The sequence below is a fragment of the Cavia porcellus genome, unplaced genomic scaffold (assembly GCF_034190915.1).
Source record: "Cavia porcellus strain 051 isolate PalLab524CR breed Dunkin Hartley unplaced genomic scaffold, mCavPor4.1 scaffold_10, whole genome shotgun sequence".
Taxonomy (NCBI): domain Eukaryota; kingdom Metazoa; phylum Chordata; class Mammalia; order Rodentia; family Caviidae; genus Cavia; species Cavia porcellus.
The window spans coordinates 49,752,152-49,768,912 of NW_026947493.1; the positions used below are offsets into that span (position 1 = coordinate 49,752,152).

The 16,761-nt window shown below is 36.1% G+C and overlaps 1 protein-coding gene across 4 annotated transcripts in view; it reads left to right on the plus strand.

Moving 5' to 3' along the window:
* The first annotated feature begins 4,956 nt into the window (after window positions 1-4,956).
* Ly96 (lymphocyte antigen 96) overlaps window positions 4,957-16,761 on the plus strand; it is a 31,446-nt gene continuing 19,641 nt past the window's right edge. For 2 of the 4 annotated variants that reach the window (XM_013144159.3, XM_013144160.3), the window contains exon 1: window positions 4,971-5,219. In XM_013144159.3, the coding sequence (XP_012999613.2) occupies window positions 5,108-5,219 (112 nt within the window). In that variant the 5' untranslated portion in view covers window positions 4,971-5,107. Of the gene's footprint in view, window positions 5,220-16,761 lie in introns of all 4 variants that reach the window. The other 2 variants (XM_063257464.1, XM_003479919.5) reach the window with 2 other exon arrangements.

Consider the following 16,761-nt stretch of genomic DNA (forward strand, 5'->3'; position numbering starts at 1 on the left):
TGGTACCAGGAATTGAATTTATGAGCTTGCGCTTGCCAGGCAAGTGCTTAACCACTAAGCTAAATCCCTGGTCTCACATTTTTTATTAGTACATATTTATGGGACATAATCAATACTTTCATTGTGACAGGTGGTACAAATATGTATCCTCCATCTCTTTTTCCATCCCTAGATCCCCGGTCCATTTGCAAAAGGTCTACCTCCCTATTTCCTATTAGCTTTTGTTTTGCTCTTTAAATTATTTATACTTTGGATTTCTCATACAAGAGAATCTATCCAATAGTTAACCTTAGTCTGATTTTTTTTCTTTTAGCATTATGATCTTAAGGTGCATCCATTTTCCTACAAAAGATTCCAATTTATCCTTCTCTATAGCTAATATATATATATATATAAATGTATATATATATACATATATATGTTACAGTTTATTCATCCATTCATCTGTTGATGGACATATAAGCTGCTTCCAAGATTTTTTTATTTCTGGTGGTATTAACAACCATTCATTCGCAATGCCAAAATCTACTAATTCATTAGATGTAAAATGATTATATTTTATTAGTCTATTTTTCATTTACTAGGGGAAATACTCCTAAAAGTAGAGATAAGTATACAAGAAGGCAAGGGGAAATTACCCCTCTCTATTTCATAAGTCAGTAGGTCTTTCAGTACAGAAAAGTTGAAATAAACCAAGTGTGGTGGTGCATGCCTATAATCCCAGGACTTTGGGAGGCTGAATTAAAGGAGCTCAAATGCAACCTCAGTTTGGGCAATTAGTGAATCAGTGAGAATTTGCTTCAAAATAAAACTGTTTAAAAATACTGAGAAGGACGGAGGGAGGGAAGGGGGGGGGAGAAAGAGAGAGAGAAGAGAGAATCCTTACATATCATTTGATGATAATTAGATGTAAAAATATGCTATAAATTTGTGGACTTAAATATTTATGTATTTCAACTTACTCCAGGCACTATTTTATTGATGGTCAAAAAGAATATTAAATGGTACAATAAGATGTTCATAGTCTAATCATGAGAAACTGAATGTTTAATGACAAAAAGGATTCCAGCTCCATAGCACAAGCATCTGCTTGGCAAGTGTGAAGGCCTGTGTTCAATTCTCAGTACCAGAAAAAAAAAATATTCTACAGATATAATGAAATTAAGGATTTTGAATTGTCTTATCCTTGGTTATCTACCTGGGCCCATTTGGATAAGGAGTTCTTGTAAGAGGCAGGCCCAGGATCAGAGGAGAACGTGGTGGAATACTGAAAGCAGAGATTTGAGTTGTGCAAGAGGCAGGCCCAGGATCAGAGGAGAACGTGGTGGAATACTGAAAGCAGAGATTTGAGTTGTGCATTATGAAGATGGAGAAAGCTGAAAAAGCGAAGAAAATGTTTTTCTCTTGAAGTCTCTGAAAGGAACCAGCTCTGCTGACACTGAAACAATTCTCTGCTCTAAAAACTGCTCAAGCTGCTTTTCAGGGCAGAAGTGCAGAATCCTAAAACCTGAACTAAAATGACTTTAAAAGCTTGGGGAAACCAAAGGTCTTCAATGAGCAGAAACTGAAGGAGAACCGCACCTCTTGGACCTGGACCAAAAACCAGGGATGTTGTCAACAAATGCAGGAGGATAGAAATGACAGAGGGACAGGACAGAAACTACTAGTTACCGCATATCCACAGTTTCACCTGGACAGTGTATGGGCGGTTGGGATAGGGAGATGATTCCACTAGGACTCCTGGTTACAACGGTCAGTTTACTACTTCATCTTTTTCTTCTATTTTTTAAATTCCTTCTGTAGGAGCCTGGTAAGTCAGGCAGATGGGAACATGACTCTTTTCTCCTTGTGGGACCTACAAAAAAGCCTTTTCTTTTTGCAAAAACTGATGCCATAATATTGTCTTCTATGTGTACCAAGCAGTGAGCTCTTGCTTAATATAAATATTTTGATTTCAGTCTGGAGAAACTCATTTTGAACTTCTGACCACTAGAAGTGTAGAATATATTTGTAACTTTTTAGTTCTTTAAATTTGTGGTAATTCATTACAGCTGCAATATGAAACTAGTAACATTCTTCTTCCGTGAATAGAATCTTTTTCAAATTGGTTATCTAATACGATAAAGTATTTCTGGTTAATCTTGTACATTTCTATCCCCAAACTGAAATCAATCATTTCTCCATGAAATTCTGGTTTCTTCTTGTAGGAAATGGAATACGAGGTATTCATGGGGTTTTGTCTCTCTCCTCCTCCTTTTGGGGATATTGAGACAGTTTTGCTATGTAGCCCAAGGTGGCCTTGAACTTGCAATCATCCTGCCCAGCCTTCCAGAGTGCTACAGTTACAGTCCCACAGCATTCCAGCTTGACTTTTTAATCCTTTTATTTTAAAGTTGTGATCAAAGCACAACAAAATTTATCATCTTAACCAATTTTAAGCATATAGTTCACTAGTGTTAACTATATTTATATTGCTGTGCAACAGAGATCTCTAGAACGTTTTCATCTCACTAAGCCTGAAACTGTATCCCTTGAATAACTTCCCATTTCCTCCTCTTCTTGTGGATTTTTACATTTTTAAAGATGGAAATGTAGCACAGTTCCACAGTAAATCCTTTTACCGGTGTAACATTATTTTCCTTTTATGTGTGCAGATTTTTAAGCCACAACTCTGCCATTTGTGATTAACACTAAAACACATCCTATAAAGGATTTCAAGTAGCAGAGCATCTAAAGGGATAGCTGTTTCTCTAAGAGTAACAAGTTTGAAATGAAATACATGCCACATTAAAATAATAATATCGGGACTTAAAATTTCCCTGTAGGTCTTGAATTAGAGCTCAGAAGTAGAATACTTCCAAACATGCACAAGGACCCAGGTTCAATCCCAAGCATCAAACAAGACTAGAAAACTCAGAAGAAAAGTGCACTCTTTCACAGCAGTGAGGCCTTACTTGGAACTCAGTGCTGTAGGCTGGTGTCCCTGTGTAGGTTGTCATTTTGCTGCTTCTGTCCTGAGGCTGAACCTGCTGCTGAGCTGAAGTAGCTTGCACCCCTGTTTAGTTCAAATCCATAGGTGCAGTTCTTTGAGCCATAAGAAATCATTGCATTAAGAGCTTGCAGGTGAGAATGGCTATGCAGATGAAGAATGCATCTGTTGAAACTTAACTACTAGGAGAGCAGATGTCCATTATCATCAGTCCTGTTCAACATAGTCCTCAAAACATTAAACAGAGCAATCAAGCAAGCCAAAGAAATAAAAGAATGAAGTAAAAAAGTATTCATAATGTGATTCTTTACTTACAAGACTCAAAAAACTCCATCAAAGACTACTAGAATTGATCACCAAACTCAGCAGTGTAACAGAATACAAAATAAACACATACCCGGTACCGATGAAAAGGAAAAAGACAAAAAAAGAAAAAAAAAATAAATAAACACATAAAAACCAATAGTATTCCTATACACTAGAATGTACACATTGAAAAAGCAGTTAGGAAAATAGTACTATTCATATAGCATAAAAATTAAATACTTAGGTAACCTAATTAAGAATAAATTAGAAATGAAAATTGCATCAGACTAAAAAGCAAAATCAAGGGGAACATCAGAAATTGGAGAAATATCCCCTGTTTCTTGTTACGCAGAGCCAACATAGTCAAAATGCCTATACTTGCAAAACTGTTATACAAAAATCAACAAATGTGATCATATTAAATTTAAAATATTCTGCACAACAAAGGAAACTGTGAAGAGAATCTGCAGAATGAGAAAAAAAATTTTGCTAGCTATTCCTTAGACAGAGGACACATATCAAGAATATAGAAAGGACTCAAAAAAATTAGACTCCCAAAATAAGAATTAGCCAAAAAATAAGCAATTGAAATGAATAGGCATTTCTCAAAAGAAGAGATACAGATGGATAGCAAATACATGGAAAAAAATGCTTATCACTGGCCATTAGGGAAATTCAAATTAGAACTACACTAAGATACCATCTTATTGCAGAAAGAATGGCTATCATCAAAGAAACCCTAATACCAGTAATAACAATTCCTGGTGAGGATGTAGGAGAAAAGGAACTCTATTATATTGTTAGTGGGAATGGAAACTAGTAAAATCATTATAGAAATCAATGTGGCGATTCCTCAAAAAGCTAAAAATAGAAATTCCATGTGACTCAGCTATGCCTCTTTTGGATATGTCCCAAAGAGTTAAAATAGTCATATTACAGGGATACATACATACCTCTGTCTACAGCAGCACAATTTATAATAGGTAATTCTTGGAAACAGTATATATGTCCATCAACAGATGAATGGATAAGGAAAATGTGTATTTATACACAGTAGAGTTCTATGCCACCATAAAGAAAGATGGTCTTGAGGCATTCATGGATAAATGGATGCAATTTAAGAACATGTTAAGTGAAGTAAGTCAGACACACAAGCTCAAATATTGCATGGCTTCTCTTATATGAGAAACACAAAGAGCAAAATGGAAGAGACATAAATAGGAAAAAGAGAGAAGCTGAAATTCTTCCCCAAATTATAAGTTTCAGTGTTTTAAAAATATTTCAATATGTATGCTAATTAATTTCATTTGTACTACTAGTTCATCTTAGTTCATTGAAAAGAAGAAATTTGAATTATTATCTGGCTTTTTTTTGTAAGAATCTTTTTCCGTTTATGTTTTGTACTCTGAGTAACTACTTTGAAGATGATGATACAACATGAAATAGCATAGCTATTTTTTTATCTGATTATGAAATTTTATTTTATTGTTTTTCATTTTAAAAAGCAGGAAAGTAGAGGATTTTTTTTTACTTATTAATTGGAAAGTATCTTTTTTTAAACCTCCAGTCACTTTCACTTTCACAAAGTGTTCAAAAACACTACGACGTAAATCATTTTTCTGTCCTTCCAGGAAGTTCTCAAATACCGAACACACAGTGTAACACACATAAAAAGAGGAAACTACTGGATAGGCACTCGGGAATCATGTGACCAGTGACTAAGTTAAATCTTTCCTGCTTATTGAAAAGGAAACATCTAATGGTTATTTACTGATCCTCTTTACATTTTTAAAGTTACAGAGACATTGAATCATGCTCCCGTTTGTACTTTTTTCTACTCTGTTTTCTCCCGTGTTTACTGAGCCTAAGGACCACTACTGGATCTGCAACTCCTCTGATGCAAATATTTCGTACACCTACTGTGGTAAGTAAACAGCAACAACGGGTAAAAACTTGAGGCTAAGTTTTCACAAGAATCTTAGGCTGCTGTCCAGACCCAGAAAATGCCAGCACGTATGTCTGAGCTGGTGGGGCTGCTGCTGCTGTTAGCAAGAAAAGCACTTCCCTGTGTGGATCCTTTGACACTTTGCAGAGCTCGTGAACCTCTAAACTGTGTTTTATCTGACTTCCAAGTGCTTTTGCCGATCTCTATGGTCCATGTCTACTTGGAGCCTGGTTTCAGATTCTTCCTAGTTCCAGTAGAACCATCTATTTCTGCATTAGCTCAGAGATTAGCTGGTCCTTTCCGGAAGATAGAAGAGTTTTAGCTGCTTCCTGAAGGTGTTTCTCTCCCGCCCCACCCCTCTTTTTCAGGCTGTGATTTTACTTCAAGTCATGCCCCTAGAGGATCTATCAGTTATGAGATGCTTGACCAGGAGAAAAACACTTAGCATCTCTGTGCCTCAGCTCGTATAGCTGCAAAATGAAGGTGATTTTAAAACCTTATTTTCATGCAAGATGATATAATTTAGTGGTCCAGTGCCTGCCTTGCAAGTGCAAGAAAAAAAAAAAAAAAGACTTTTATGCAAGGATTGCTGTGGGGTAAGGTTTTTAGCACAGGGTCCCACAGAAACAGTAAGATTATTATTATTATTTTTTTTAAATCGGCTATACCCTAATGCTAACTGTATAGGGTAGCTATACTCTAATTATTTTGTCACACATACATACCCACATACAACTCATTAGCAAATGTCTGGGGTCTGAAGGCAGAGCTATTCTTTAAGTTTGGTTGCTCACCATGGTGGCTGCTATTTTTTGGTCAGGATGACACGTCAGGATGGCAGTGATGCTTCCCACAATGTTAGTCCTTTGAGATTATTTTGGAGGAATCAAAGGATTCATGGCCTAATTATTTCGGGGAGGTTTACAAATGTACTTTGAGAATTTCAAACTGCATTAAAGAAGTCTGTTTAGTCACAACATTTTCATATTTATTTATTTATTTTTCTTGGATTATATGTTGATTATCTTGAGGAACTCTGGCAAATGGGAATATATAGTTACTTTTGGGAGAATAAGGGTAATTGCCAGGTGTGAGAATGAAACGTGAGTATGTGAATAATACCTATTTGCAGCCAATCTTCGGAGGTGAATTATGCTGAATTCTTTTTTAGTTTATCTCAGAATCTTTCTCAGCTATAACCACTCCATCTCACCTACGGCCCCCACTTTCTTTTCCTCCCTTGGACCTTTTGTACTACATGGTGTTTATGCCATTCTTATGTGGCTTTAGTGACAGAACATTTCATATTGTTACTTGGCTTTTACTCTTTTACTAGCAGTCGTTCATTTTGCCTTTTGATGTGACTTTCTGAGGGAGGCCCTTATCTCTGCTCAAATGCTGAAAAACCATTAGCTCTTTCCAGCTGCCCCCTTGCTAAATGCTGGTGCGTAAAAGTGGGCTACACGGCTGCCATCCCTACAGCTCCGTCACTCCCTTCCCTTCCTAAGAGGATCCGTGGATCCAGAGATGCATCGGCCAAGAGAAGCCCTGATTCCTCTAGATGAAGTGATAGGAGTGTTGGGCATGGGTGATATCCCTGGGCATGTACAGAGTCTTAGCTCTGTCTGCCATAACAAAATGCCATCAACTACATGGCTTAGTCAACAAAAACTTATTTTCTCACAGATTTGAAAGTTGTAAATCTAAGTTTTAAGGATTGGCACAGCTGGTTTCTTTGAGGCTTTTCTCCTTGGCTTCCTTGGTCCTGTGTTTCAATGTTTGTCCTCTCCCAAACTCGTGTTGAAGTTTAATTACCATTGCAAGAGTATGAACAAGTAGGAATCAAGCGCATTCTCTCTCTCATCTTCTCTTGTCCTGCCCTGAGAAGCTGCTGCAAGAAGGCACTTACCAAATACCGGCTCTTTGATCTTGGACTCTTTAGCTCCTCAATTTTTGTTTTTTATACATTTTCTATCCCAAGTCTTCCATGTATTATAGCAGGACAAAACAGGCACTTGTAGGTGGCTACTTTCACTGTGTGTCCTCATGTAGGCTTTCCTCTGTGTTTGGACACCTTTAGTATCTTTTTCATCAAATTTTCTCTTCTAAAGACACCAGTCAGTCAGGCTTGGTGTCACATGCTTGTAATTCCAGCTTTTCTGGAGACTGAGGCAGGGGGATCATATGTTCAAGACTATAAGGCTATCCTGGACAATTTACTGAGACTGTCAGGAATGAAACAAAACACAAAGAAAGAAGTGAGGGGGGAGGGAAGAGGGAGAGAGAAGAGATAGGACTCTGACTGGATTGGGGCCCATGGTATATCCTCCTGTTAACTCAATCATCCTTCTCAAGAGTCCATCTCAAAGCACAGCTGCATTCTGAAGTAGCAGAGGATAGAATTGTAACATATGAATGGGGTGAGGTTTTGTGTTTCAACATACAATCTTCCTCTCTAGATGTGTATGTGTCTTTGCATCTGGAATGTCCTCCACCCCATGCCTTCCAACTGTGTGTCTACTACTCTTAACCTGAAATATCCACATCCATCCTTCTGTGTCTTGCTAATCCTTTGAGGTCTGCCCAAAGTCCAGGCTTCCCAGATTGATCCCAGCTCAGTTCAGTTCAGTTTAATGACTCTTTACTGAACAGACATCAGGCTTTCTGTTCCAGGTAGGTAGACTATGCCTGACCCATCAGAATTCCAGGACTCGTGAGACAGATACTAGTTTTAGGGGGAGCCACAGAGAAGTTTGAGTGAAGGATTTGTGGATAAACCCTTTCCCTCCCGGGGAAAAAGTGAGAACTGGGATTATTTTTCACTTGTTCACTGTATGATGAGCAGAAGAGAAGATCAGTCATGCTTACCATCCCATGCCACTGTCATCATTCTCTCCTATGTAGCTGGACTGTTGCTGATGGATCTGTTAAAGCTCCAAGACAAGCAAGACAGAATCCAGTCCTTTGGGAGCACTCTTGGAGGAGTTGGGTGCTTGTCATGCAAACCACTTTCTTCCAGTTCTTAGGTGAAGCTGGGAGCTAGGTAGCCTTCTTTTTTATTTTTTTTATCGGTACCAGGGATCAAACTCACGACCATGCACTTGCAAGGCAGGCGCTTATGCCACTGAGCTAAATCCCTGTCCCTAAGTAGCCTTCTTAATTGTATGGTACTCTACTCAGGTGAGGAACTTTGGAGACAGGGTGTAGGACTACAATCCCCACAATTCATTCATTTGTTTTACAAACTTGCTGTGGCCATTGAGAAGTCTAATAGCCATCTGCATTAGATATCATACCTTTTGAAAACTCTTCCTTTTTAAATCCTTTCTATTTCATCATCCATTTGATTCTTTGGGCCTCAAACTAGGGATATCTTTAATTATCTTTTCCCCTCACCTATCACATCCAATTTACTATATCAGTAATTCATGGTTTGTTTCTCTGTAATATATTTGATATCCATTTTTTTTTGTGGTGGTAGGAATTGAACCCAGGACCTCTCAGAAAAAAATGCTCTACCACTGACCTACACTGCCCGTTCTGTATCGAACTATTTCTAGTTGTTCTTTATTGCCCCTCGTGCTACCTTCATCTCTCCACAATGTAAAATTACCCTTTTAACTACCTCAAAGTGTGCTTTCAGTGGTATTAAGGACATTCACAGTGTTGTACAATGACCGTCTTCATCCATTTCCAGAACTTTTTCACCTTCTAGACAAACTCTGTGCACACCAAGCAATACATCTTTGTTTCAGTCTATTTTCTCTTGCAATAACAGAACACCTGGACCCAGGCAATTTATAAAGAATAAAGGTTTATTTAGCTCACAGTTCTGGCAGCTGAAACTTTCAGACTGAGCAGGTGCATCTATTTGGCTTCTGTTGAGAGTCCTGTGCTTGCTGCATGTTCAGAGAAGCTTGAAGTACACCAGGCATGTGTTGAGATCAAATAAGAGGGAAAAAATTGCTTTACAACAACTTGGTCTCCCAGCAACAAACCAAGTCCCCTGAAAGCAAGGATTCGCTCTTGCCACATAACATTTATCTTTTCACTATTACCTACAAATTCCTACCTCCCAATTCTGTTGCATTGAAAAATAAAGCCTTAATATGAGTTTTGGTGGAGATAAGCCATATTCAGATCATGGCACTATGGTCTCCCCAGCTCCCAGTAACCTCTACTCTACTTTCTGTCACCATGAATATACAAGACATTCTATACAATGGCCTTTTGTATGTATTTATTATTTGAATATATTCATGTCACACTCACCTCTGCGTGATTAAAATGCTCTTCTGTATTGTCCATAGCTGTTTCCTTCCTGCCACTTACTGAGTAACATAGTAGAAGCTCCTATCAAGTTCATCTTCTGTTCCTCCATCCCCGCAATATGCTCACTATCATTGTTTTGTTTTGTTTTTTCAATGATGGGGATTGAAACTAGGGCTTTGTACCTAGCAGGTAGAGTACTCTATCTAAAAGGGCTACAACCCCTTTTAAAAACATTATGCATTTTTATTTTGAAATAAGATCTACTAAGTTGCCCAGGAACGTGTGCTCTTTTTGTTGTTATTGCTATTTTGTGACACTGAGGATTGAACTCAAGGCTTCATGCTTGCTAGGCAAGTACTCTACCACTGAGCTACACCTATAGCCTGAATCTTATATTTTTTTTTAATCTACCACCCTCGACCCCACACTCTGATGTCTGGTCAAACACCAAGCAGTTGTAGGGCTTTCTAGATGTTTTTCTAATTGCATCACTGTTGTGGTCTTTATAATCAGACCAACTTCAAACATGTGGAAACCTTAATGGGAATTCTCTTTTAACTCTTTGTATAACTTATAATATAGCTTTGGGGACTTAAAACTGTTCATTTGTTCACACCTTCTGCTATAGGCTTGGTCTGTTTGCTCTGGTGATTTTCTACAAGCAAATATCTGGTAAAGAACATGTACATTATACTGGTCACGTGTATGAACACTTCATTTGCTTCCCTAGTGAAACTTTTAATGAAGATTTCTTTGTCAACTTATCAACACATTTACTCACTCACTGAACACTTACTATATTTTTACTACAATATTTGATTTTAGTTACTTGACTGTTTTCTCTCTCTTTCCTCTGGTTAGTGTATGGATTTGTCAAATTTGTTTATCTCCTCAAATAAATCAACTTTGTTTTGTTGATTTTTTCTATGGATTTTATATTTAATTTATTTCTGCTCTAATGTTTATTAATTTCAATAATTTTGATTTACTTTGTTTTTCTTTTCTTGTTCCTTGATGAGATTGTTGTTTATATGACATTTCTCTTCTCTTTATTGTGCTGGGGATTGAACTCAGGGTCTTGCATGTGCTAAGTGTACGTTCTACCAATAGGCTATTACCCCAGCCCTCTCTCCTTTTAAATATAGCTATTTGTCACTCTCAACTTCCTGCTTTGTACTTACCACAGTGGATTTGTTGCTTTTCATAAGTTTTGGAATGTTGTTTTTATTCATTTTGAGTGCCCTCTGATTGTGTTTTCATTTCTTGTTTTATCCAATGGTTATTCAAATTGTGTTGTATAATTTCCATATATTTGTGAATTTTCCAGTTGCTATTATTTTCTACTTTTATTCAATATGATCATAAAATATTTGGTATCTCTTAGTTTTTTTGAATTTGTTACGATTTATTTTATGATAAAAAATGTGACCTATTCTGGGATAAGATCCAAGTTTAATTTAGAGGAATGTGTGTTCTGTTGCTATGGGTAGAATGTTATATATATATATATATATATATATTCAAATTAGTTTATTGTGCTATTCAATTCCTTTTTGTTCTTTTTTGATCCTCTGTCTATAGGTTCAGTCCATTATGGTAAGCAGAATATTGAAATAACTCACTATTTATATTTCTGTCTCTTCTTTTTTTCCTTTAGCTTTGTTAACATTTGCTTTATATATTTAAATGTTCTGATGTTTGGTATACATATATATCTAATATATATATCTTGGGCATATATATATACTTAATATACATAAATTGTTACATCTTCCTGATAGATTGACACTTTTATTATAAAATATCACTTTATGTATTCTGATAGTTTTAAACTTAAAATTTATTTTGTCTGATGTAATATAGTCACCTCAGATTTCTTTTGGCTAGCATTTATGAAGAATGTCTTTTTGTATCTCTTTACTTTTCAGTCTTTCTGGATCTTGAAATCTAAAGTGAGATTTTTGTAGACGACATACTATTGGTTTTTTTTTTCACTTAGCCACTTTACAAGATATGATTGAAAAATAAGGTGAACATTTAAATTAAACAATTATTTCAGTAAAAGACACATTGTCATTAATCCCCCTCAAAAAAATCCTCTTCATCTCAGACACACTTATCCCATTGTTCTTGCAACTTCCTGAAGCCATTCTGGAAGTTCTCTTTTGTGTCTTTAGTTGTGGTGTCAAGGTAGCCTCAGTGTTCTGAACTGACTCAAAAAATTTACCTTTCGTAGTCATTTTGACTTTGAGAAATAGCCAGCAGTCTCACAGTGCCAGAGGCAGTGCATAAGGTGGGCGAGGATGTGCTGTGATGTTGTTACAACCGTTCCTGTTCACTGACTGGCATTTGGCAGCAACATTCATCTTATTTATATCATACTTCATGAAGGCATGCATGGAAGAGGACTCTCAGAACTGCTTCAGAAAGTGCCAAGAATGATGGATGAGTCTAATGAGTATATATTCAAAGAGTGGGTACTTTGAGGGGGATTAAGAAAAATGTATCTTTGCCTGTAAGTAAGTTTTGAAATTTAAAAATTCTTTATATTTTGATTAAACTGTGTGTGTGATTGCATACCTTACATCTCACATTTATATTTAAAATAATTATTGCTAAGAAAGGATTTACTGTAGTCATTTTGTTAGTTGTTTTCTCTCTTTTGTAGTTTCTCTGGCTTTTTCTTACTGTTTTCTTAGTTTTATTAATTTTTTATTTCTATGCTTTGATTCCTTTTTTAAAGTAATTTACTGTAATTTTCATAGTTTTTTGTGGTAACCTTATGACATATATTTTACAGTTTTGATAGTCTGTTTTAAGTTTATAGCCTCTTAAATTTAATTATATACAAAAACTGTATACTTTAATCTTCATATATCCTTTATGTTATTGTTGTCATAATTTATCTGTTAATATTATGCATCTTTTGACATGTTTTATTTATAGTATTTTTAATACCTCATATTTTAACCTTTTTTTGTGGTCCTGGTGATTGAACCTAGAACTCCATGCATGCTAGGCAATAAAATGCTTTATCATTGAGCTATATCCCCAGCCTTTAAAAAAATTATTGTTATCATTATTTATCAGTACCAGTGATTGAATTCACAACCATGTGCTTGCAAGGCAGGCACTTACACCACTGAGCTAAATTCCCAACCCCTATTTTTTTTTTTTTTTTGTCTTTTTCCTTTTTTATCGGTACCGGGGATCAAACTCATGACTGCCTGCTTGCAAGGCAGGTGCTTATGCTGCTGAGCTAAGTCCCCAGCTCCCCTATTTTGTTTTTTAAAAGAGGTACAAAGAGACTTATTTGATGGAAGTTTAGAAGTACACACTCAAAGAAATAGAATATGGGCCCTTGAGAGAGAGAGGAGCATTATTTCCTTGACCTGAGAACATTTATGCTCTTGAAACATAAATAGAAACCTATGGAATTCATGCGCCTTTGGAAGTTCTATCTTGGGTTGTGGTTTGTAGGGGAAGGCTGATCCACTTACTGAAAGATCATGGCTCAATTTACAAGCATAAGGCATGAACTCTATCACTTTTTTTTAAAGGAGGGATGATTTAAGCATTCTTGAATTCTGTCAGTCTGTTTGCTTATCTTAAATTCAGTTTCTTGCTCTTTACTTTCTCAACTAAGCCAATTTATGCACTTACCGTATCTTTAAGGAATTTTGGATATGATCAGCCAAAAAAAAAAAAAAAAAAGTAAACGAACCTAAAGATCATTGATCTGGGTAATCATGGGTAATGATGATTATGTCCTGAAGTTTCAGTCTTCTTAAAAGTATAATTCCTTTAGTTAGGATTTTTCTTATCTCCTTTCTACCTAACTTAGTTTTTCTGTCCTCCTGCATCCTCCTGCTCTCAGTCATCAGTTCTTTATTTATAACAGAAGGATGAAGACTGTCTTCTTACAACTGCTTTAGGCTGAGGAATGGTGTTGATCCTGCTTAGCTAGGAATCAAAGGTCACACCCTGACTGATGTGAAGGAGACAAAGGAAGATGAGTTTCATTGCTTAATGGACCATCATCTTTTGATACTATAGGAAAGAGGGCAATATTAGAAAGTCATTGACTTGAATTCTGGGAGAACATGGCAGATAGATAGCAGCAGCTATGGAGGCTCTCTGAGATACCCCACTTAAAATCCAGGAATGGTGTGGGGCAAGAAGTTCTAGGATAAAGAGGAGCCAGGGGAATTTTCAACCACCAATTCAACTCTACAGAGAATACTGCAGGATATTCTAAAAAAGGAAAATATCAAGATTCCAGAAATAGTGGCAGAGAGGCCACAATGAATGGAGCAGAAAGTGAAATGAAGAAGACAAACTGACAACAAATGACAGAAAAAGAGCTCAACAGAAATGAGGCAGAGAAGATTGGATGGTAGGAACAGCTATTTTGGAGAAAATAAGACATCATAATAGCTGGTGCTGATTTAGTATCAACTTGTTTTGAAGTCCCATCAAGTTTTTATTTTTCTGTCTCCATCGCTCTTACCAGGTTGTATCTTATTGGATTTTATTATATGTGATAATATAAGCAAAAGCTTTTATAGACAAGGAGATTATACAGAAACTATTGTTCATCTTCTGTTAGTTGGTTCTAAATACCCTGTAATAATGTCATTCTCTTGAATGGGGTTTTACATTGTCTGAATATGTTTGGTGCTACAGTATACGAAGTTATACTCAAAAGATTTCAAGGAAAGAGACACTATGATAACTACTTTTATGTCAGGATAGCTTGTGATGAAATACTATTTTGCTTAAATGGTTATGTTTTGTCCTGCGCTGTTTTGTTGTTATGCCCTCTTTTATCTCAATCTCCTTTTTAAATTATTTACTTTTTTATTTTTATCTTTTCAATTAAGGGAAAAATAAAAAATAGCAGGATACATTATAGTAACCTACTTTGATTTCCTATTAACTTGATTTGAAACCCTGTATTGCCTTCACCATCTTGTTTTGACTGATTTTCTCCTGTTCTGCTTACCTTGATAGTACCAAGTTCGAGAGTATAGGCAACAACTGTAAAAACAATAAGATTCATTATGACGCCCATTCTGGTTGACTATTATCTTCTTTTAAAGCCCTGTAATGTCTCCAATGTTTTGGTTTTATTCTTTACTGTTTTGTTCAATTTTATTATAACTGATGATATAGGCAATTCTTCTTAAGATAGCAAGAGGCAGTATGGTAACCATTGTTGATCACATTGTATTTTGTTTTTACATTATATATTATGTCCATCCTTTTGATTTGACTGACTCTGTTCTGATATGTTGCATTTGGTTTTACTCTCTTCAAAAAAAATAATAAGAACTGTGGGAGTAATAAAACCCAAAATGTATAATTGTCATTGTACAAAAGAAAAGAAAGTGCTCTAAAGGTTATAACTGCATATATGTTTAAGTGTATAAGGTAGATAACCATATTACTGAGTTTTGTTGAATCATTGAACAAAACTGTTTGCAGTCTCACTGTTTGAAAGTCCACTTTATATGCTTTAATTTTGTAACTGGAACAACTATTTCAAAGATGAGAATATGTAATCTATTAACTAGTAATTCCTTAGTGTTTATTTTTTGAACTTTGTATTAATTGTATCCTTTTTCTGTTTTTTTTCTTTTTCTCCTTAAATAAAATTTAAAAAAAAGAAAGTCATTGACTTAAACTTTATCTTATAACTATATTAAATAATCAGGGACCAGAAATTAAAAGTAGAATATTGTTGAATAGAGGAAGTTGTAGAAGTCAGAGAAAATGAGGTATCATTTTGTATTTCTTCATCCATTTTCCCTATGTTTCCTTTTACTGCTGAATTGAGGCCATCTACACTAATAGTTACAACTGGCATGCACTGGCTCATGTCTGCCATGCTATCCTCCTGTTGCTGGCCCTCCACTTTTCCACTTCATTCAGTTGCCTGTCCTGTTTGATGATACCCCTATGCAGCTATTCCTGGAAACATGGTCATCTTTTTCTCTCTCTAGAATATTCTGTATAACACTCTCTGTAGGGTTGGTTTTGTGGCCATGAATTCCTTCAGTTGTTGTTTATCATGGAAGTGTCTTATTTTCCATCAACTTCGAAAGATAGTTTTTCAGCGTACATCAATATGGGTTGGAAGTTGATTTCTTTCAGGATTTGAAACACCTCACTTGAAACTCTTCTTGATTTGATGGTTTGTGCTGAGAAGTCTGCTATGATTCGGATGGCTTTTCATTTATAGGTGATCTGTTTCTTTTCTCTAACAGCTTTTAATATTCTGTTATTGTGTTGACTTTCTGGTATCTTTATCATATGTCTGGTTGTAGATTTACTTTGGTGATGGCTAGTTGGAGACCTATATGCCTTGCTTATCTGTATGTCAGACCCTTTTCCTGTGTTTGGGAAGTTTTCTGTTTTTACTTCTATAAATAGTCTCTTTATGTCGTTTGTATTGACCCCTGATTTTTTGCTGACACTTATCACTCTTAAATTATTTTTCTTTGCATTGTATAACAGCAGTTGAATTGTCATTTCCTGGTTCCTTGTTATTTTTAAGAGATCTTTTCTTTCATGATTTCTAGCTGCAATCCTGTCATCAAGGTCTCAGAGTCTATCTTCAATCTCTTTCAAGCAGTTTTTCCAGCTTTCAATTGCCTTTAATTTCCTGGATATCTCTTTGAATCTATTTCATGCATTGTAATTCTTTCCTATATTATTCATTCAAGGTTTACATCATTTTCCTATGCTCTTATTTTATCTATGTCTTCTTTAGATATGCTCAGTAAGTCTTTCATTATGTTTGCAATTTTTTCTTTTACCTGAGACATTATTTCTGATTTGGTTACTTTTACAGTCTCATGAAGTTATTTCTTTATTTCAGTTGCTATTCTTTCAGAGATTTCAGGTGTGTAACTTCCATTTTATTCCATGTTCCTATCTCCCAGAGTTGTTCTGTATGAGCTGGAGGTTTGAGATTGTCTTTTGTTCCTTCATCTTGACATTTTTGTAGGTTTCTCCCAGCAAGTCAGTTCCCAAGCACTTCACACATTGACTGCTCCTCTGCAGTATAGTGGAATGGGTCAAGCATCTGGGTTTCTCTAAAGCCAGATTCCCAGGGAGACAGTGGGCATAAGGCAAGCTTCTTCAGCCCTGTGTGGCCACACCGAGGCTTCTCCGATGGCTATGGGTATGTGGTGGGGGGACTGCTTCTTCTCTCAGCCTGTGTGACTAATGGGGAGCTATTCTA